A 24502-nucleotide genomic window follows, 5' to 3' on the forward strand; every position below is an offset into this window, starting at 1 on the left:
GCGCGAGGCTTTGCTCTAACATTCCTGCTTCAATGAAAAAGTACTTGCAAACTATTTTTATTCTGTTTTGTTTTTTCTCTCTCTATACTACCGTTTGTCATCGGGAATGTAAATATTTTGTATATAAAGCAGTTCACAATCTTAACCTTTTTAATAAATCGTATTACAAAGTCACTTAGTTTGTGTTTTCATTTTGTCCTACGAAGTTTGTTGACATTACCAGAAGTCGACGCACTCTCACAGTTTGAAGTGGCTGGAAGAATTATATGTATGTTTACAATTCTGATAATACTTAAACCTAGGCCACTACCGCTTTCGAAAATTCTATATTTAGTGCAATATCCCCCTCATCCTTACTTCAGTTATTTCTTCTAACATCGACCAGAAAAAGTAAAGAAAGCCATCAATATGTCTTTATTTCTAAGGGTACGCACTTACAGATGAACGAAAGTATCTGGCGACAGAGTATGATTCGTTTAGGTGTGTCATAGTCTCAACGGGTTTTTAATCATCTTTTATCAAAGTTTCTGATTTTTTCGTTCACTGTTGTTGCCATGCGGTCTGTGGCGCTCTATCAAATAGGATTGTTTCAAACCAAATGATGGTTGTTCTAATTGTTCCCTCCCACCCCGCAACAAGTTCGTTGGAAATTTCGAATGTTGTGATTCGCTGAGAGACAACAAATGGTGACTTTCACAGCCAATCATAACTTCTCTTTCATTAACTGACGTCACATGTAAGAGGGCTCACTACGTTATACCAACGATGTATATTTTGAATTTTTCGATCATAATTGAACGAGTTTCCGGCGAGTAAGGACAGAAGAGTGTGAATTGTTGAAATTTCCCCCACTTAAATGAAGTTGATTATATTCGAAGTATTCATGGTTGTGTGCGTGTTAAGAAAATGTGTTATTACTTATTTGTGATCGTGTTTATTGCTGCGTTGAATTAATCTGCATCGTGTGAAGGTGGAATCTTCTGTAGAAAGAAGGATTCAGCATGGAACAGCTCGCCGTACCACGGTAAGTACAAATAACAACGATACTAAACAATCATAAATAACACTGATTACACTTGCATACTTCAATGATTTTGTTCGGGTGAATTGTTGTGGAGTTTTATGTTCCAAAGACTGGTTTGAGAGCTTTAAGTCTCGTCTATACTATCAGTTGCCACTTATGATGGTAGAGCACGCAATTCGACAGCATTTTGCCCATTCATACTGGATTGGCTCCCGCACGTTCTGCTCTATCGAATGTGCCAACACGTGGAGTGATTTGATACAATATACAAGTACCATACCCCAGGGATATTTAGACTGTATGCTCCACGACTATCAATATTCTACTAATTTTTCACCGTATGACCCGTACACTGGAACGTCTGGCATGGGGATTAAATGTAGACACTACTGGGAATATGGGTCACATATAGCAACGTTGCAATATCTCCCTCGTGAACTGCCTGATCTCATCTGCAATGTCATATTCCGGGTACTCGCTATAACAATGCCCCTAAACCACAGGTACTGGTAGTGTAGACGTGCTTTTAGTCCACCAGTCGATACCGTAATATAGAATACAGTATGCAACAGTGTACATAAAAACACATACACGCTACAATACACAAGAAATGGTGCATACACGAGCAACATTGACTGCTGTAAATTGTTTGATTCCTTTTGCTACTGCATAGAAGTGATATTAAAGAAATAGCCTGGTAGGTCTTGATAACAGGGCCGTCAACTTCGTAAATGTATTGGCATATTTTGATCATTTATTCAAATAGGTAGTCATGTTGATCTTGTACGAACCCAGATACACTTTTAGGTATGCATCGTTGGAACGCCACTCACACACAGGATATGGTGACGTACAACCTTTCCAATTAATTTTACTAACTATCATATTGACTAACAGAGGCCGGAAAGTTTCTGGGATATTTGAAGAAGCAATAGTTGGATTAAATAGCGCTGTCATTTGGACTCGGTGGCGCGGTTGGTAGAGTCCCAGATTGGCAGTTCGGCGGTGCCGGCGGTACCTGGTTCGAATTCTGCCCAGGGCTGAAATTACCTCAGTATCGCTGCGCTTCGAGTCGTTACTCCAACTCTCGTGGGCGGGGAGTTGTGTGTGTGTGCGTGTAAGGTCATAACATTACCCATAGATCGGTCATACGAGCTCTGAGTTCTCCTCCGGGAGGGAAATAGCTGTCGATCACGAGTCCAACACGTGATCCAAAGACCAAGGTGAATTAGGCTGAGGATTTACCACAAGGCAAGGGTGCTCATCACGCTATGCAGGCAGAGCCCTCACAGGGGGTGGGGTGGGGGGCAGGGGGGAATATGCCCTGGGGCGGGACATTTAGGGGGGGCAATTCTAGCCTAGACATACCACACACAAGGCTGACAAAATAATTATAATGAAAAAGGTCAAAGGAGCCTTGAATATTTTACCGTAATATACGAATTTTGCGTTAGAATCAAGAGAATGCGATTTTTTCTCTCTTATCCTTTCTGCAATAGGGACATTAAATATAATTATTAAATTCCGTTTAATTATTTCGCAAGCCAATAGCTAAAACAGGCTGTAAGGGATGGTGAAGATAGGAAGTGGTGATGGGGGAGGGGGGGGGGTTGTCGTCACTGAGAACTTGGCCCCGGGGTGGCATTTAGGCATATAACTCTGCATCCAGGATATACAAAAGTAATGTTCTGGAGCTTGTTGTATAAATTCCTCGATACCAACTTGCACAACGTGACATTTAGGCTTATAAGGGCTGTATGCAGGATATACAAAAGTAACGTTCGGAAACTTGTTGTATAAATTCTTCGATACCAACTTGAACAATGTGGTGAAATTAAGACTAAATACTCCGCCGTGTCAGTTGATTTCAGAGAATGTATAGGACAAATTCAAGAACATACCTATTATACGTCACACATACCATAATGGTAGCATCCTAGTCTTTTGGTATAAGTCACGCTTGCTATGGTTTGATTCCTAGTGGTATAGTTATTCATTTTATCAGAGATATATTTTCAGATGACTGTTAGCAAGGAAACATATTAGTGTATTAGAATGAATATAATTGGAGGCACTAATTAATGGAGATCTGAAACGTATGTAATGCGCGATTCTAAATTGTTCGGTCAGTCCTGTTCAAGATGGGTACAAGGAGTTCGTAGTCGATAATAACACCATTCAGTGTCTTCCCCTTGGGGGTCGCAATCCATAACGACCCTGTTCAAGGTGGGTCCGCGTGGTGCCGCGGTCCTCGGCGACAGAGTTCAAGTGGTGGTTCTCTGAATGGGAGGTTGGAGTATGTGGTCATATAGTTTCAAGGGGGACCTATGCAAGGGTCGCGTCTATAGATACTCCTTTCAAAGAAGGGGTACAGAGGAACGGTTGTCCACAGTGACTTTCGCCAAGGTGGTCGCGGTCCGTGTTGACCCTGTTCAAGTGGGTGGTCTTGTAGAGATCAAGAACCATATGCATCGTTATGTCTCTTTCTAAATGTATTTTCCTCTCTGTTTTGGCCTCCCACCTTTATCCTCCTTCTCCCTCTCTCTCTTTCTCACACACACACACACTCTCTCCTCTCACTTTCCTCTCTTTTCTTTCTTTCTCTCCTCTCCCTCTCTCTTTTCTCTCTCCCTCATTCTCGCTTTTCTCTCTCCCACATTCTCTTTTCTCTCTCCCTCACTCTCTCTATATGTATCTTTATCTCTTTGGCTCCCACGTTTCGCTTTTCGTATTCATACTCTTCAACTTGTGTATTCATTAGACATTCAGCAAAAATTATATAATCATTTTTTACTATAGATTAGCTTTCCATGTTTTAACTGATAGGAAAAGGAAAGAAATTTCTTTAAATGGCCCATTATATATTTCTTTGTTTGCATTACAATTGTATTCCCTTGTAATAGCAAACATAAAAGTAGAATGTATATTGTATGTATATAGTTAACAATTTCATACATGTAATTGCTATCACATTATAAATATATATATATATATATTATATACACATATATATATTATATATATATATATTATATACACATATATATATTATATACACACATATATATATTATATATATACACATATAATATAATTTTTTGTCAACCACAGTACACTTTAATTCTAAGCCATCAACATCGAGAGAGACTCGAGGAGGCCAACATGCAGAAATTGAAACGTGGTACAGCCAAGGACTCGAACCAGCGCTAGCACGTGACAAGTGGTTCGAGTTCTTGGCTGTACCATCGAGTCTCGATGTTGATGGCTTAGAATTAAAGTGTATTGTGGTTGATAAAAATGTATATCTGCTCAATGGGACCCAGTGTTGTACATATGTATTCATATAGTATATGCTTACAGTTCATATAGAATGCATATGAATAAACATTCTATATCTTAATGCCAATGAAATCAGTAAACATAAACTGTCAGCGCAGAGTATTTTGTCATTACTAAACATCAATTCTATCACAGTATCACACCGAAGAGTTTGGGGACAAAGTAATTAAAGGGTTAAGGAGAGCTGCAGAATTGAGGTCAAGCAGAAGCTAAAGACCATCGGAATTTTTAAGAATACCACCGTAAGATTCTTCCGGTGGTATTAAAAAAAAAAAAAAAAAAAAAAAAAAAAAAAATCATATAAATTCTTGGAAGGGAAATATTTATATAAGGAAATAATTTTTTTTAAGAATGCCACCGTAAGATTCCTCCGGTGGTATTCTTAAAAAAATATTTCCTTAAATAATTCTTATATAAATCCTTGGAAGGGAAAGATTTATATAAGGAAAGAATTTATTTTAAGAAAACAACCGTTAGAATGAACACAACGTCTTGTGTAGCAATCTTCGGGATGTGTAAGTCGTACTTCCGGACTATGAAATAGATCAGAATACCCAATATTAATATTACACTCTTTCCTCCAATTTCTTCACTTTTTGTCAATTTCTCTTTAGCATATTCATTTCCATTCCAAAACCTTGTTTCTCCTACGTTCCAATTTTCATTTTTCTTTGGTTTTCCTTCTTTTTTCGTATGTTTTGCTTAGTCTAGGGACGTGTACCTGTTACCTGTGCAATAGCAGATACCTCGCGCTGTGCAACACAAACAGAAGAACAGGATAACAAACCCAATTCCTGAAAGGAAGCCAAGAATAAGATTATGGTTATATAGTCCTTAATATTCGAGGTATAGGGTGTGTAGTGTAGGATGTGTGTGTGTCGAATGTTAGCACGTTGAGTGTGTAAGGTGTGGGGTGAGGAGTGTGTAGGGTGTATGGGAAGTGTGTAGTGTATGTGGATAGTGTGTAGTTTGTGTGGATAGTGTTTAGGTTGGGTGAAGTGTAGGTTGTGTGGAGAGTGTGTAGGTTGTGTGGATAGTGTGTAGTTTGTGTGGATAGCGTTTAGGTTGGGTGAAGTGTAGGTTGTGTGGAGAGTGTGTAGGTTGTGTGGAGAGTGTGTAGGTTGTGTGGAGAGTGTGTAGGTTGTGTGGAGAGTGTGTAGGTTGTATAGAGGGTATATACGTTGTGTAGGTTGTGCGGAGAGTGTGTAGGTTGTGCGGAGAGTGTTTAGATTGTGCGGAGAGTGTTTAGGTTGTGCGGAGAGTGTTTAGGTTGTGCGGAGAGTGTTTAGGTTGTGCGGAGAGTGTGTAGGTTGTGTGGAGAGTGTGTAGGTTGTGTGGAGAGTGTTTAGGTTGTGTGGAGAGTGTTTAGGTTGTGTGGAGAGTGTGTAGGTTGTGTGGAGAGTGTGTAGGTTGTGTGGAGTGTGTAGGTTATGTGGAATGTGTAGGTTGGTTGTGTGGATGGCGTATGGAGGTTGGTTGTGTGGATGGCGTGTGGAGGTTGGTTGTGTGGATGGCGTGTGGAGGTTGGTTGTGTGGATGGCGTGTGGAGGTTGGTTGTGTGGATGGCGTGTGGAGGTTGGTTGTGTGGATGGCGTGTGGAGGTTGGTTGTGTGGATGGCATGATGCGCCGGTGTCTGTGACAGAGAGTGTGAGAGTATACAAATCTTAATGTTGAACTATCATAGTTATCAAATCTGTACTATTAATCGCCCTCAAATTACTCACCGGCAAAACAAGGAACAGTTATCATAAAAAAGTAGTTTGGTTTTTCCATTACAAGGTCGTCGTAGTAGTCATAGTCGTCTTCACCTACAAAAAGCAAAATATATATAAATATGAATAAAAGACTGAATTGTCACGAATACATCACACATACATCATACGAAATCATTATATACTAACATTTCTTAATGGGATGAATTGCAGTAAGTGCTCTGAATGTTATTTCTGTCACGACGCTAAGTGTCCTCTCTCTCCCTACCTTCCTTCCTCTGTATATTCTTGAATATATATATATATATATATATATATGTATATATGTATATATATATATATATATAATCTATTTATATTTATGTTATTATTATTATTATTTCATTTTATTTTATTTTATTTTTTTCCCGTCCACAACTCCGGGTTTAAATCCTATCCTGATTTTTATCCTTACTAATATCACTCTCATTCCCACTCTTTCTTTACCAAAACCAAAACCTTATTCTTAACTTCTATCAAATAATTACACTCAAAATCATATCACTGTAACTCTGAACTTTAATTTCATTCTATTCATTCCAAGTTAACCTCGAAGGTATTAGCACACCAAAGTTGATCTTGACTTTCACGCTGTTACTTCAATGTCTAAAACCTTTTCTATCATCAAACGAAAGTTGCTTACCAAAGGAGATTTCCGGGATGTAGTAACTTTCGTCTATTTGCGTCCATAAGAGAAAAAAATATAATTTTTTCATATAATATACAAAACTGATGATATATAGATATATTGTACAAATAACCTTCATGTATATAGACGCTCAAAATCTTAAACCTTTTGCTTTAGTAAAAATTAAGATAGGTATCTACATAATATTATCTTACTTTTGTAGTGAAAAGTATCTGTATTAACAAATGGGTATATTTGCATGAAGACCTATTACATACATTCATCAGAAAACTGTACGTTTTCATTCACCTTTAGTAGTAAGAGTTCCGATGAATTTTGATTCTGCAAATACAAAGGAAGAAAAGGAAAAGATATAGTGGAAAAGAAAACAAAATTAATGCCAAAATATTCCTAGTTATTCAGATTTCAAATCAGACTGAGGGCAATTGAAACTTGTAACTATACTGATAATTAAGAAATTACTTGCATTTGCTGTCTCATGGTGAGAGTATTAAATCTAAAAAGATAGATTGAGATAGATGCAAATTGAATAAATGAAAGATGTACATATATATTTGTATATATATATATATATATACACACAAATGCAAATTGAATCAATGAAAAAAATATATATATATATAATGTATACATGTGTATATATATATTAATTCTATACATATGTATATACACAATTATATATGTATGGAAATGTGACATATGCATATTATATGTATACTTTAAGTTTATAGGAGTGTGAGTATTAACTTGTATGAAGTTGTCGCAATAATTCTGATGAAAGTGTCCCAAAATTAATGTCTACTCTGGTCATCTTTCGATCCAGTGAGGATTCTCTTCAGGAGTTACCTTCAGATTCCACAAAATCTGCATCGTAGCCCCTCACTGTGAGCCCTGTTGCCATTGCCCCAACTGTCGCGGCAGTGTTGGCATCTGAGGACACGTATGCCGTCAAGACTTCCAAGTCTATTTCCACGGTGTCGTTTATGCCGCACCTTATTTCCTTCAAGTGCATAGCCTTCACTTCAGCCATTCTTTCTTTGAGTGATTGGATTAACTGGTTAAAGGAGAAGAAAAGGGAGATTTCTTTAGGTTGTCAGTGACTAAATACCTGTTGTCTGTTGTCAGTCGATACGAAATCCCGGAAACTCCTTGCTGTGAGGAAGAGTTTAGTTAAGATGTCCTTACTTGAGATAGTGTCGCTTACTGTACGAGACCCCACTGATGGCTCAGTACCTTGTTGTGGTGGTGGGGCTCGAGTGTTGCAATGACGAGCTGGGTGATGGCGGTGGGATGGTGTACATCCCGGCAGGTCCAACCATACCGCCAAGGCCAGGTCTGAGCTTCCAGACCAAAACTGAACCACTATTTACCCTCCTGCTCATTTTATTTCTTCTCTCCTTGGGCTATCAGGAACATTGGTAATGACTATTGCAGGAAATATGATCAAGTTTTGAATAACGATTGGAATTGATGCCATCACCCTCTGGCAGACCCCATTGGGTGCAGACACTGTCTGTTAAGAGTCAGTCTCCATCGATCCGGTTATAAACCCCTTATATTTGTGGGTAATGGGGGGTGCCAGGCGATGGAGACAACGGTGGGAGGGGATTTTACCCCCACTGACCAGTGAGCACCCACCTTAAGAGAGGCAGCCCCTCTTCAATAGAAGACTGCTCCCCGCTAAAACCCCTTCCTATATCAAGCCGCATGGGATAGGAGGACTAACATCCTCCGATAAGGGGTGGATTCCCTAGGACTCGCAACTTCAATACAAAACAACCCTAGACCTCCTGTTGACGACTCTACTGACATGGAAATGGACAATGATACTGGCACATCGGGTTCAAGTGTAATAACCCTAGAACCTTATTCTTTTCCTGATAATAAAGCCAGAAATCATCAGAACAGAAAGAAAGACAGGGGAACAAATGTTAGAAATGAAAAGTTTAGAAAGATGGAAATAACACCAGGAGTATACAAAACAGTAAATTATGAAAAGTACTTAATACTTGAATTTGAAGAAGGAAAATATTAAGAGTCTAAATGTCTTCAGAGCAAATAGAGAAATTGTTAATATCTGTGGCAGTCGGCCCAAAATTCGCCCACAAGGAAATGGAAGTCTATTGATCAAAACCTCATCGCCTGAACAAAGTGAAAAACTCAAAACTATCTCAAGTTTAGATGGTCTTAATGTTAAATGCTTTGCTCACCCAGTTTTTAACCAAAGCAGAGGTGTAGTATATGCACCAGAATTATTACACATTGAAGAAAATAAAATAGAAAAAGAGTTAAAAAATCAAGGAGTAATAAAAGTTGTAAGAATGCAAAAGAAGATTAGCGAACAGCTTGTACCCCTAGGAACATTAATTTTAACCTTCAATCAATGTAGATTACCAAATTTTATATCAGCTGGTTGGTTGTCTCTTAAAGTAAAGCTATATATACCATCTCCGTTAAGATGTTACCATTGTCAAATGTTTGGACACTCAAAACAAAAATGCAAAAGTAGAATTAATGAAAAACCTGCAGTATGCTTAAACTGTGGTAAAGAAACACATGGCAATTGTAACGAAGCTCCATCATGTGTTAACTGCGGAGAACAACATCCTTCATCCTCCAAGAGCTGTGTTAAATTTATCTTTGAAAAGGAAGTTCAAGCCATCTGAACCCTTGAGAAAATTACCTTTAAAGAAGCTAGGAATAAGGCCCTGAATAAACAAATTAGACCAGGGGAACTATTTTCAACGATTCTGAAAAGAAAACCAAATTCAACAAATTAAAAAATTTCTAACACCAAACCAGAAAATTCTGTGAAAACGGTAAAACCAAATGAACAAAAGAACACAACTTCAGATATAAAAATACCAGAAAAGCAAGAGAGCAAAGAACAAAATAAAGTCGCTGCCCATCATTCGAGAAATGGAATGGAAAACTTGAAACAGATCACCAAGGAATCCACCCACCAAAAAGAGAAAACAAGGTCTGAAATGAATAATGAAATTAAAACTAAAAAGAGAGAGAGAACTCTAGAACAAATTCTAATGAAAGAATTCTTAAAGATCCAATAATGTAGCTAACAGAAACTCAACTTTAACTACAAATAGAAATGTAACAAAAATAAAAAGATAAAACTTACAACAACCACCATGAATAACAAACTCACCCTACTACAATGGAATTGTCAAGGCTTGAGAGGTAAATACAAATCTTTAAAAATATCAATTAAGGAAAATTTTCCCATCTGCATCTCGTTACAAAAAAATAATGCTTGGACAAAATAGAATATGCCCCAAAGAATATCTCTTTTATCGAAATGAACATAAAACGGATGAAGGAAGACACGGTCGAAGTGCACTACTGATAAGACTAAATGTTATACACACAAAAATCCCTTTATAAACAAACTTACAAGCTGTAGCCATACAAATATTTACAAAAAAGAAATATATAGTTTGTTCAATCTACCTGCCTCCAGACAACATAAATGACCAAAATCTCAAACAAGACCTTGATAACCTGATTAATCAACTTCCTTGTCCATTTTTACTCCTCGGAGATTTTAATAGTAGACATCCAATGTGGGGTGACATAAAACCAAATCCTAGGGGAAATTTGATTTTTTCTTACATTGAAGAAAAAGAACTTAGTATTATGAATACAGGAGCACCTACTCACTTCCATATTCAAACTGAAACACTTACTTGTATCGACTTATCTTTCTGTTCACCTGATTGCTATTTGGATTTCTTTTGGAAACCATAGACAACTGTTTAGGAAATGACCATTTTCCAATCACCATTAATATAGTAGACGAAATAGCTGTACCAAGGTCTCCATGATGGATAATGAATAAAGCAAACTGGACTCTCTTTACGTCTTTAACCTTTATAGAAACTGATACCGAAAACTTCTCCACAGTGGATGAAGCTCTAGATTTTTTGAACAAGGTCATTATGAATGCTAGTGACAAATCAATTCCCTGCACTAATGGGCAATTTAGCAGAAAACTTGTCCCCTGGTAGAATACCCAATGCTGTTTAACACTTAAAGCAATGAGAGCTGGATTCACCCGCTATCGACAACATCCTTGTCAATTCTATTTGATTTGTTATAAAAAAGCAAGAGCTAGATTCCGATATCAGGTAAAACAGGTTAAGTGCCAATCCTGGATAAACTATGTTTCTAAAATAAACTGGAGAACTAGCCTCATTGAAAGTTTGGACTAAAGTAAGAAAAATATCTGAAAAATACATCCCTACACCATCACCAGTCATACAACTTAATAATCAAACACTTCATAGCCCAGATGACGTAAGTGAAGCCTTTGCAGACCATTTCGCAAATATTTCTTCAAAAAATTCTTCATCTATTTATTTTCAATATCTTATTCAAGATGAAAATAATGAATTAAAATTTAGAACAACAAAAAATTAATCTTATAACCTGCCATTCAGCATGAAAGAACTCCTATCAGCTTTATCTTCATGTAACGACTCCTCTCTGGGCAATGATGAAATAACTTATTCTATGATCAGACACCTCACTGTGGAGATTAATTTTTTTTTTTACTAGATATGATAAATAGAATATGGAAAGAAAAGTCATTCCCTAATATCTGGTACATAGCAATAATATTGACTTTCTTAAAACCAGGAAAAGATGATAAAATCATGACCAACTATTGTCCTATAGCACTCATATCATGTATATGTAAATTAATGGAGAAAATGGTAAATGTATGCCTAATCTGATATTTGGAGAAAAATGAACTTTTTAACCCCACACAGAGTGGATTTCGTAAGATGCGATTGTGCACAGATGCATTGATAAGATTGGAGACATCAATTTGTGAGGCTTTTGCTAATAAGAAACACCACATCTTGGTCTTCTTTGATATAGAAAAAGCTTACGATACCACTTGGAGATTTGGCATCTCGAAAGTTATTCACGAAATTGGACTTAGAGGAGAACTTCCCATTTTTATTAAGTCTTTTCTCAACAACCGAAGGTTCAAAGTCAAAATTGGTAATACATTTTCCTCAGTTCATGTTCAAGAAGAAAGAGTGCCACAGGGCAGTGTTTTGAGCGTAACAGTTTACATTATCAATAAATGGTATAAGCTCTATAATCCCACGTGAAGTAATGCATACCCTATTTGCTGATGACTTGTTCATATCTTTTGCAGCTTCATGAATGGTAATTGCTGAAAGAACAGTACAAGTAACTATTAATAGAATAGCAGATTGGGCTTCAAAACATGGACTCAAGTTCTCAGTTTCAAAAATGGTAGTGATTAATTATTGCCGAAAAAGAGGTGTGCATCCTGATCCTGACTTGTATTTATATGGACAAAGAATATCTTGCGAAGATGAAACACGGTTCTTAGGACTGATTCTTGATAAAACATAACTTGGATCCCACACATTAAGAATCTAAAGGTAAAATGCTCACAAGCTTTTAATTTAATAAAGTACTCTCTCACACCTCATGGGGAGCCGACAGGAAACATATGATGATCCTTTATAAAGCACTAGTTGCCTCTAAACTGGCTTATGGATGTGAATTGTATTCATCAGCAACAAAAATGGCAGTATCTATTTTGAATTCCATACATGATACTGGAATAAGATTAGCCTCAGGAGCTTTTAAATCATCCCCAATACCCAGTTTGTTGGTAGATGCAAGTGAATTGCCTCTGGACCTTTACCGCCAGTCACAGCTGGTTCAATACTGGCATAGAATCCAGAGAATTCCTAAATCTCTTGTATGTGAAGTTGTTTCTAATCAAAAATACTATAAATTTTATCTTGATCATCCCAGACTCCCTAAGCCTTTTGGATATCGAGTTTCAAAAATTCTTGAGGAATTAGAGATCCCAAAAATTAACATTTTACCAGTTAAATACTCAACGGTACCCCCATGGAAGCTTCCATCTATAGAATTTTGTAAATGTATATTCAGTTCAAAGAAAGAAATGTCCACAGAGATGATGCGACTAACCTTCCTAGAACACATGGAAATTCATGAAGAATCCATTCCAATTTTTACTGATGGCTCCAAGTCCAGTGTGGGCGCTGGATTTGGAGTTGTCTTTCCAAGTCTTACTCAAAGTGTAAGTTTACCTGAACAGGCCTCTATCTTTACAGCAGAATTGTACGCAATCTTAACTGCACTCAAAGAAATTATGATGCACAACGGAAATAGTTTTGTAATTTACAGTGACTCAGAAAGTGTACTACAGGCAATAGTTCACTTTAACTCAAATCACCCACTGGTAATAGAAATATCAGAATGGTTGTATTTAATAGAAAAAAGAGGCAAAAACATAAAGTTCTGTTGGGTCCCTGCCCATGTAGGAGTTAGTGGGAACGAGAAAGCGGATGCCTTAGCAAAACATGCAGCTAGAGTTACTCCCAGGAACAGCCTCGCTCTACCAGTCAGAGATATTTATCCTGTCATTCAGTCAAGACTCCAGGAAGTCTGGAACTTTAACTGGGAACTAGAAGACCAGAAAATGAAGGACATAGCTATCACCTCTCGCCCTTGGAAATATTCAGATTTACCTAGAGAAAAAGAAGTTATATTATGCAGATTAAGAATCGGTCACACTAGACTGACGCACAGCTTCCTAATGAACAGAGTACCTCAACCATTTTGTAATGATTGCATTGTCCCATTGACAATCAAACATATTTTAGTAGAATGCCCAAGTCTAATGGCGGCTAGAGAACATTACTTTTACCATTGTAAAAATAATAATGGCAGATATACTTTGATTAAGATTTTAGGAGCTGAATGTGATATTGATCTCCTTTTTAATTTTCTTAAAGAAATTTGTATTCTTGATAAGATTTAGAATGACAGGTCTTAAATTCCATTTATATATTTTCTTAATCAACTTAAATGCAACATTAGTTAAAACCTTTTAAAATACAGTGTATCAATTCAGATTATAACTAATTTATAAGTTAAATATAAAAGTTTGAATAGATATGTTAAAATATTCATTGTTTTAAAATATATATTTCTAAGGTATAATACCTACTCTCTATAACAATATAGAAATAAAAATATTTTATCTAATTAATAGTGGCATCAATAACCATAGATGTTCTGATGCCAAATAATCCCAAATAAATAAATAAATTACTGTACAAGATCAGGCCTTGAACTGAATAAAATTGTCTGGTGTCAGGTAGGACAGAGTCCATAAGAGAAACGTTGTGAGAGCTGGGTACTGTAGATCTTCTGGCAGATAGACGAAATTGCCTGTTTATGTTGCCAAAGAGTTTATGTAATAGCTTATGGTAGTATTTTTGAAAGGAAATTCTTTCCTTATGTAAGTACTTAGAAGGGACGGATTTATATAATGAAAGATTTTTTTCAATAATACCACCATAAGCTTCTTACGGTGGTATTCTTATCAACTTTCATTTCCAAGGATTTATATAAGATTTGTATAAGGAAATATATTTTTTTAAGAATACTGCCATCACTGTATAGAAAGGATAGATTTAAAAAATGGGATTTCCAATTGATATATATATATATATATATATAATTTTTTTTTTTTTTTTTTTAATACCACTTGAAGTTCCCTCGTTTTTGCGGCCAGAAGGCAAGACCTCAGGCTTTCCTGACACACAATGGAGAGTATTGCGCCGCGGGCTGCATGCTACCCATCGGAGGGATCTGAGAGTTTAATTCAAGGGTTTGGACAGAGACAGTTTCTGGCTTTTTAGGGTTGAGCCAGTAGCTCTCATTTTGAGGTACAGTCACGAGTAAAAGTTTTGACCCACGCTATGGTTTTAGAAAGAATTACAAAGGAGGAGTATGCCGATAGGAGACCTTTTGGTACAATTTTTTATTTTTTCATAACATCTATATGATATTGTCAAGGAAGTGATATATTTTGTGTAGCTTACAGATACACATTTTTCTTGAACATATTAAACAATTGTAATACGCCAAATCATTTGAATTTTATATAATTAAAAAATCTAGGTGGGTCACAAGATTTCTTCGTGACTATACAAATAGGAAAAAAATATGGTAGCGAATTGATGATTGATGATTTTTTTTTCCGATATTGAAGTGGTCTCTTAGATGGTAAAGAACAGCAGTACATAAATATGGATTACGCGAGAAAAATATCTGAAAAGCCCCTGACATACGAGTAAAACCAACAGATGCCCTTGACATACGAGTAAACCAACAGATGCCCTTGACATACGAGTAAACCAACAGATCGAGTACTCACGGCGCTTTTGAAGTCCACATCGAGTATCTTGTACTTGAGATTTTTCTGGTCTCTCATATCTTCATGAAAAGTCAAGTTCTTCACCCACATGACGAGCCGTGTCCAACGGTAGTTGTATGGAAGCTTGACTTTGCCAACTGTAGAACAATTTGTTCAAGTATTAGGTTTCATTGGTGCCCATATCAATCCACCTCTTCCATCCCCTACATCACCATTTTCATCATAATCTACCTCTATATACCTCTACCTCTATTTTTCCTTCTCTACATGTATCCCCACCTTCATTTTTATTTCTCTATACTTATTTCTATTTCTTCCTATAACATTATCCTGCTAGATTTTTCTCTACTCCTACCCCTACTTGATTCTTTGCCTCCATAACTAGCACGCATAAACAGTACTCCATAAAACCTACACACACTATTTACTCGTACCTTCATAGCTTATCTCTACTTCTTTCTATAACCTTATTCATCTAGGTCTTTCTCTACTCTATCCCAAATTCTATCTCTACCTGTCTCTTTGCCTCCATATCTAACACACACAGACAGTACCCCATAAAACCTACACACACTATTTACTCGTACCTTCATAGCTGTCGATCGTCATCCCAAAGGCCTGGTTCACATTGAAGTTTTCCTCCATATTGGCCTTTATGTCGAATGGGATGATGGAATCTTTACAAGGCGCCACGAAGTCCGCTCTGACCCATGTCTCAGTCACACGAACGATCCTGACGAAGGATATGGGCCCTGTGAGGTCGAGAGCCTGTTCGTCTGTTTCGATGTACTTTTGCAACTGTTGGAATAGGAAAGGGACCACTGATTAATTTACAACTGCATGCATGAAAGGTGACAATTGATCGATGGATTAACTCTGACCGTTAGATTTTTACTGGTTATCATTCTTGTATCTTGTTCTTACCTCTGGAAGTCCTCCTTGGATAAGTAAGGACATAGGCTTGATGGTGTCGGTATAATTAATCATGTTTTCCTCGGTAACTCCCATTTTGTAGAACTGGAAGAGCAACCCCATGTCTGATGGAGAAACATATATATGATACTGATAACCACTAAACTATCACAAACCTAAACAAACATAGGGAAGTCACATTTTATGAAATGCACAAGACAGGTAATGGAAAATGTATAGTTTAAAACATGTTGAATTATTCTGATTAAACTAACATCTTAATACCTTTCAAGTACGTTACTACACTTTAATTGGAACTAATTTATTGCAATATGAAAGTTGCAAATGATATTGATAAATGTATCTGAAAGATGGTTATAGTTGCACTGTAAAATCAGGTGAGAAATTATTTTCATATGTTTATAACCCCTACTTGCATTGTATCCTGTGTCTCATGTGTTTGAAGCGTAGATCGTAGCTGTTTTTATAGAGTATATCACAGTTGAAACTGGTCTAAGAGAAAGCCCTTTGTAATATACCCATACTAAGAAAATAATTCTATAACTATGCTTGATGATGTGGACGTTGTGGCCGAGACAGAAGAAATCAATGAGCTCTTCATAGTATTCCAAAAAACAGCAGAACAGATAGGCCTAAAATACAAATGAACAGAAAGCAAAAGTTATGAATCTGTGTACAAATGGCAATTACGCAACAGGACAAGAGTGAGTTGGAGCGCTAAGCGTAGAGAAAGTGGACAAGTTCAAGTGCCTGGGGACCGGTGTCAGTTAGAGAAATTGAATTGACTTGGAAGTAAAACACAGAATGCTTGCAGGAAACAGATGGCACAATGCCCTGACATCTGTAATAAAGAGTAGAGCCATCAGTAGAAGAACTAAGCTAAGAGTACACAATATTGTAATAAAACCAACACTCCTGTACGGAAGCGAGACGTAGACACTGACAACAGAGAGAGAAAAGATTGAATCTTTTAAGGTAACATCCTCGGGAGAATCTTTGGTCCATTATACTAGTATGATGGAGAGGATGGGAGTTGGAGATGCAGACATAACTGGAAAATTCGAGATCAGTCCAGTCAACCGTATATTTATGGTACTCCCCCAGGTAGGCGTAGCTCCTCCTTGGGGATCGGTGCCATCTGCGTAGAGCTGATGGCCAGGGGTAGATGCTGCTGTTTGGCCCCCAACTCTTGGGGTTGGGGGGTGGTCCCACGACGTAGACGTTGCAGCTCCAGGACATAAAAAACAAATGCACACCTAGACTTAACGCACTTAAGTCAATCACTGGAACAACATTTGGACAAAACAAAGAAACTAATATAACAATATACAAACAATGCATACGCTCAGTGATGAATTATGCGAGTCCTGCATGGGCTCCTAATCTCAGTGAGACACACCACAACACCCTTCAAATCATACAAAACAAAGCCCTAAAAACAATTACAGGCTGCACAAATACATCACCTACAGACCATTTACACCATGAAACAAAAGTCCTCAAAGTCAAGGACCACCTCGACATGAGAGGCACACAAACACTTGCTGCAGCCACCACAAACACATAACACCCGCTACACTACATAGCAGAACACCCACACACACCAAGAAACATTAAAACTACACCCAAAGACCTTTATTACGCACAGATACTCTCTTCTCTTCCTCCACAACCACCAAATACCAGCCTCCGGAAACATATTCATAATCATATCACTCACCGCTCCATTAACACACTGAAAGACAACACACTGCTGCATGCCAGACCCCCTGATATCCACCCTTCTGAATCCTCTCTCCCACGAAAGGACAGAGTCCACTTGGCCAGACTGCGATGCGGTCACCACCCAGCACTTCTAAGCTACCAGAAGAGGCTGGACGACCGTGTTGTGAACAGCTGCCCAGGATGTAACACTTCACCCCATACCATACAACACATAATGGAAGACTGCATTATACACAATCATGCACGCAAACAACACAACATACACTCTATAAAGGATTTGTGGGAAAACCCAGTTTCGGCTGTGGCCTTCCTTGGGGAGACGGGACTGCTCGGACAGACAGTCTAGGGAACGACAACAACAACAACCATATATTTAGAGAGAAATGCGGACAAAAAGAGCAAGGTGTCTGAATGGAAGCAGACGGACTATCAAGAAAAGTGACAGAAGGTGGAATACAGGGTAGACGACCACTAGGGAGACCCAGGTACAGATGAGTGGATGGAGTAAGAAAGGATGTAGAAAAAGTTTCGCCAAGATTGGATTGGAAAGCATTGGCACGGGATAAAACCATCTGGAGAGGCATAGTTAAAGTGGTGATGAGCCGTCAGACCTGACAGCCACCAGAAAAAAATAGTATTCAAAATGCATATACTTACCTTCTTTATATTTTGGAGCGTTTACATCATCGTCATCAGGATCTATAGCTATAAGAGAGAAATAGTGTAAATCAGCAAATTTTTATTTATTACTAGCCAAATTACCCTCGCGTTGCTGCAAGTTCATTAATAATCCCTAACCTAACCATACCACACCTAATTTAAACCCTTAATCCTAACCAATTTTTTTTTTTAATTAAATATAGCTTTAGACACTCCCCCTTCCAGTTTGTCTAGTGATACAAAGTCCGTCTGCTAATTAAGCAGTCTAGAATTCAGTCTATGCACAGGACTGACAAGCATCACAGCACAGTAAGCAGGTATCCCAACTCTATTGGGCAAATATTTGTGTGTGTATTTACCTAGTTGTAGTTGTATTTTACGGGAAGGGGAGCTATGCTCGTGGGGTCCCGTCTTCATATCTCATTTTATCTAAACTATTTTTAAATTCATGTATTGTTTTTGCACACACCACTTTCTCATCTAACTTGTTCCAACTGTCTATTACTCTGTGAGGAAAGCTGTTCTTTTTCAAATCTCTTCTATAGCTGTCTTTTTTTATTTTCTTTCCGTGTCCTCTTGTATTTCTGTCATCCCATTTGATCAGATTCTCTCTATCAGTAATTTCTATGCCTTTCATGATTCTGTAAATAGCTATCAAATCTCCTCTCTCTCTTCTTTGCTCTAGTGTCTGTAGTTTAAGTTTTTGTAGTCTCTCTTCATATGATAGTTTTGAGAGTGTTGGTGCCAGTTTTGTGATTGCTCTTTGTATTCTTTCAAGTTTTTTTATACATTTTTTTGTACTTGGTGACCATATCGTTGCTGCATATTCCAATCTTGGTCTTATCAGGGTGATTAGGATTTTCCTCACCATTTCTTCATCCAGGTATGTAAATGCCACTTTGATTGTTCTTATTAAATTATAAGTTTCTCCAAAAATCTTATTTATATGTTTCTCAGGTGACATATTATTCATAACAATGACTCCCAGGTCCTTCTCATTTTCTACTTTTTTTATTCCTTCTTCTCCCAAATTATATGATCCTGTTATTCTGTTTTTGCTTTTTCCAAATTCCATTATACTACACTTTTTTGTATTGAACTCCATCTCCCACTTCCTACTCCATTCTTGTACTTTATTTAGATCTCTCTGTAGTGATTCACAATCTTCTTCAGTTTTCACTCTTTTCAGTAGTTTTGCATCATCTGCAAAGAAGCTCATATAGCTTTCAATTCCTTCATCCATATCATTAATATATATAGCAAACATTATTGGGGCCAGAACTGTTCCCTGCGGGACACCGCTTATTACTTCATTCCATTTTGAGTGCTGATCTCTTATCACTACTCTCATTTTTCTTTCTTGCAAAAAGTCTTCCATCCAATTTAGCAATTTACCTTGTATTCCTCCTTCATATTCTAATTTCTTAAGCAACTTCTTATGTGGTACTTTGTCAAAAGCTTTTTTTAGGTCTAGAAATGCACAATCAGCCCATCCATCTCTTTCTTGTATTATATCTATTAGCCTTGAATAGAAACATATTAAATTGGTGACGCATGATCGTCCTTGTCTGAATCCAAATTGCCTTGGATTTAGTACGTTGTTTTTTTCCAAGTATTTTACCCATCTACTTTTGATAATTCTTTCACAAATTTTTGCTATTGTACTTGTTAGAGAGACTGGTCTATAGTTGGTAGGTTCTTCTTTATTTCCTCCTTTGTATATAGGTACTATATTTGCTTTTTTCCAATCTTCTGGAACTTTTCCTTCTTTTAAGGAACAGCTTATTATGCTATGTATTTTGTCTGCCAGTTCATTCCTGCATTCTTTCAGAATCCAGTTTGCTATTTCATCTGGCCCATGCGATTTTCTGACATCAAAATTACCCAAGTGTGTCAATATTTCATTCTTTGTTACTTCTATTTCTTCCATAGGGGGGACTTTTTCTTTCCACTCAATCTCTTCAGGTTGTATATTTTCCCTTGTAAACACTGATTTAAAATGTTTGTTCATAATTTCTGCCATTTCCATTTCCTCAGTGTATTCAACTCCTCCTTGTCTTAATTTCTCCAAGTCTTGTTTGTTTTTCAGTTTATTGTTTACAAATCTGTAGAATAGTTTTGGTTGATCTTTACACTTTTCTATAACCTCTTTTTCATATTTTCTTTTTTCCTCTCTGCACTTTTGTACATATTCATTTCTATAACCAGTATATATTTTCCATTTTTCAGGTCTTCTGTCTTTTTTCCATCTGGTCCAGGCTTTGTCTCTTTTGTCTTTTAACTCTCTACAACTTTTGTTGTACCAGCATTTTACATATTCTTTTTCTTGTTTTTGTCTTGGGACATACTTTTCCACTCCTTTTTTGTAAATTTTTGTCAAAATATTCCATTTCTCTTCCACTGATGTTTTTTCTTTGTATATTTCTTCCCAGTTTTCTTGTTGGAAGAATTCTCTTATTTTATCAAAGTTTGTTTTTTCATACATCATTCTTCCTTTTCTATATTGTTAATTTCTTTTCATATATTTTTCTTCATTAAGTTCCAGTTCAATCAATATGTGGTCACTTTTACCTATTGGTGTTTTATATTCAATCTTGTCCACTATTCTAGGTTCAGATGTAATTATTAAGTCTAGCCTCGATGGTTCTTCTTCATTTCTATACCTAGTGTTCTCTTGTATCCATTGTGTCATTGAATGGTCAGTAATCATCTCAAGTAGAGCATTTCCCCATGAGTCATCACCACTCTTTACTGTCATTTCTTCCCAGCAGATTTCTTTGCAATTAAAGTCGCCCATCATAACTATTCTTCCTCCGTCTTCCATTATTTTAGTTAATGCTATCTTTGTGTCCTCTAACATACTTTTATATTCACTCTCCTCCCATGAGGCTGTTTTCGGAGGCACATAATTGATCACAAATTTTCTGCTCTTATCTCTGTCTTCCACTTCTATCATAATCATATCTACTGTATTCTTTCCATATATGACACCTTTCACGTTTATATCCTTCTTAGTCAGGAACATAACTCCACCCCCTTGCTTTTTCTCTCTGTTTCTAATCCAATAATTGTATGCATCATGTCCTACACTGTTGGGTGGTAGTGGGCCTTTTAATTTTGTTTCTACAATTCCCATTATGTCCGGTTCTTTTTCTTTCAAATAATCATTCAGCTCATTCAATCCTGTTATTAATCCATCTATATTTGTGTAAGACACTCTTAGTTTTCTGTCACTTCCATTGTGTTCTCTGTTTCCCTTATGTTTTTCTTTTGTATGTCGAACTTCCTTAGTTTCATGTTCACTACTCTCCAATAGAATCTCTCTTTCTCTGACTCCGTTCTGTTCTCGTTTTTTGCCTTAGCTTCCAGTCTTTTCTGCTTTTCTTCCTCTCTTTCCTCTTTATTCATTTCTCTTTTTATCCATATCTTTTTGTATTGTTCACTTGTTGCTAGTTTCCCTGTTTTGGATAAGATATTCTCTGCCGTTGTTTGTGACTTGAATTTAATCTTAATTGGTCTGGTTTTGTCTGTGCTATACTTTCCGAGTCTAAATTTCTCTTCGATTTGTTTCATAATTTCTGGTTCATCTTCCTGAACTGATTCTAGTAATTGGCTTACTTTTTCATTTTCCTCTTTGATTCTTGTGGTTCTATCTGTGTTGTGTTTCTCTTCCATTCCTAATATAATTATACATTTCTTCTTGTCTGCTAAATCCCTTACTATATTCTCCTTTTGTCTCATCACTTTAATAACTGAGTCTTCAGTATGTTCTTTCAATTGCTGTTTGACTATGTCAGTGAATGAAACCTTATTTCCTTCTTGGGTTTTCTTCCAATTTTTACTTTCTTTAGCTATCGTTTCTCTGTTTTCTTTACTATTCTTCTTCAATTCCTCATTCTCCACCTTTACCTCTCTTAACTGTCAATTTAGGTCTTCTATTTCATCAGTTAAGAATATATACACCTTTTCCAGTTCTTCCAATCTTTCAACCCTTTGTAAAATGGTGTTCATATGACCTAACCTACTCTCCAAGTCCTCGATCACCTTATCAACCTTCTTCTCTAGTCTTGTCAGTCGGGGGGGGTTTGTGTCCCCCCCACTCTCTTTAAATCCCTTGAAAATATTCTCATCACTTTCTACTGTATTGTTCCTATCTATACTTCTAATCTTTACATTCTTATTAGACATTCCGTCGTCCTCCAGCTCATCTTGTGGTCGTTTGTTTACTTTACGGCGGTCTGTTTGGACCAAGTCCTCTACTTCCTCATTACCTTCCATTTTCCCAGCAATCCCTCCCCTTCTCCTCTTTCCTTACTTTCCCACTACCCCACGAGCAATTTCCCCCCACCCTGTAAATACAAAAAGGCACTTCTCTTTGCGTTGGGATCCACAATCTTCACTTTTCTTCAGAACGTTCTTCAAGCCGTCCGTTCGTTGAAAGTGTGTGTATGTATGAGTGCGTTTACATTACCTATAAACCGGGCCATATATGATTTCTGAACTCTTATCCATGAGGTTAATAGCTGCCAATCACAAGCCCAACATATGATCCAAGACAAAGTAGAATCATTCATATTTGTACACATAAATCCAACATACACATACGCACACACAGAAACGGTGCAAAGTTTAAGTCACGTACGTTTGACATGAATGCGATCTGGATCCAGTTCGTAGGGAGTAAATTGATTAGTCTCTGCGTAATCGGTTAGCGTTGTCTTGACTTCTTCAACTGCTTCTGTTACGTTGTCGGGTGTTTGGGTTTCAGATCCGTTGATTCTCACTGTCATGTTGGCAATAACTGAGCCTTTGATCATAGAGCGAACCATTGCAGTTAGAATCACTGGGTGACAAAGCTGTTTCACCTGTAAAGTGACATATCACTAAGTACACAAGAAGATGATGGAGGAGACTACAAGGTGCTATAATGCCTGCCATATATTTGATTATTATTTATTATTATTTACTATGTACATGTTTGGTTGATTTAATTTTATACCTATTTATGAATTTGTTTTTAAGTTATTATTTATATTATTATTATTATTATTATTATTATTATCATTATGTATTTATTTATCTGTAATGCCTGCCATATATTTGATTATTATTTATTATTTTCTGTCCATTTATTATTATTTACTATTTGCATGTTTGTTTATGATTTAATTTTATACCTATTTATGAATTTGTTTTATGTATTATTATTTATATTATTATTATTATTATTATTATTATTATTATTTTTATGTATTTGTTTATGTATCTGTAATGCCTGCCATATATTTGATTATTATTTATTGTTTTATGTCCATTTATTATTATTTACTATTTGCATGTTTGTTTATGATTTAATTTTATACCTATTTATGAATTAGTTCTATGTCTTATTATTTTGTATTATTATTATTATTATTATTTTTATGTATTTGTTTATTTATCTATAATGCCTGTCATATATTTAGTTATTATTTATTATTTTCTGTCCATTTATTATTATTTATTATTTTCTGTCCATTTATTATTATTTGCTATTTGCATGTTTGTTTATGATTTGAATTTATACCTATTTATGAATTTGTTTTATGGATTATTATTTATATTATTATTATTGTTTTTATGTATTTGTTTATTTATCTGTCATGCCTGCCATATATTTGATTATTAATTATTTTCTGTTCATTTATTATCATTTACTATTTGCATGTTTGTTTATGATTTCATTTTATACCTATTTATGAATTTGTTTTATTTATTATTATTTATATTATTATTATTTATATTTTTATGTATTTGTTTATGTATCTGTAATGCCTGTCATATATTTGATTATATATTATTTATTATTTTCTGTCCATTTATTATTTACTATTTGCATGTTTGTTTATGATTTAATTTTATACTTATTTATGAATTTGTTTTATGTATTATTATTTATATTATTATTATCTATATTATTATTATTTTTATGTATTTGTTTATTTATCTGTAATACCTGCCAAATATTTTATTATTATTTATTATTTTCTGTCCATTTATTATTATTTACTATTTGCATGTTTGTATATGATTTAACTTTATACCTATTTATGAATTTGTTTCAATGATTATTATTTATATTATTATTATTATTTTTATCTATTTGTAATGCCTGCCATAT

The 24502-nt window shown here is 36.1% G+C and overlaps 2 protein-coding genes across 2 annotated transcripts; both read right to left on the bottom strand.

The window, feature by feature from the left end:
* Positions 1 to 4798: 4798 nt before the first annotated feature.
* Positions 4799 to 16057, bottom strand: LOC143017640 (uncharacterized). Its single transcript, XM_076172430.1, has 8 exons — positions 15949 to 16057; positions 15612 to 15822; positions 15025 to 15161; positions 7611 to 7818; positions 7053 to 7085; positions 6759 to 6791; positions 6089 to 6172; positions 4799 to 5157 (listed from the first exon to the last, which is right to left on the bottom strand). Exons 1-8 carry the CDS (start codon positions 16030 to 16032, stop codon positions 5066 to 5068), a joined length of 882 nt encoding a protein of 293 aa, XP_076028545.1. The 5' UTR covers positions 16033 to 16057; the 3' UTR covers positions 4799 to 5065.
* A 617-nt stretch (positions 16058 to 16674) lies between these two features.
* Positions 16675 to 23210, bottom strand: LOC143017586 (uncharacterized). The gene is made up of 3 exons (XM_076172373.1): positions 22985 to 23210; positions 18294 to 18387; positions 16675 to 16798 (listed from the first exon to the last, which is right to left on the bottom strand). Exons 1-3 carry the CDS (start codon positions 23169 to 23171, stop codon positions 16675 to 16677), a joined length of 405 nt encoding a protein of 134 aa, XP_076028488.1. The 5' UTR covers positions 23172 to 23210.
* Between the last annotated feature and the right edge of the window lie 1292 nt (positions 23211 to 24502).

This window comes from Oratosquilla oratoria, chromosome 32 (genome assembly GCF_046742065.1).
Source record: "Oratosquilla oratoria isolate Oo_2021 chromosome 32, ASM4674206v1, whole genome shotgun sequence".
Classification (NCBI taxonomy): Eukaryota; Metazoa; Arthropoda; class Malacostraca; order Stomatopoda; family Squillidae; genus Oratosquilla; species Oratosquilla oratoria.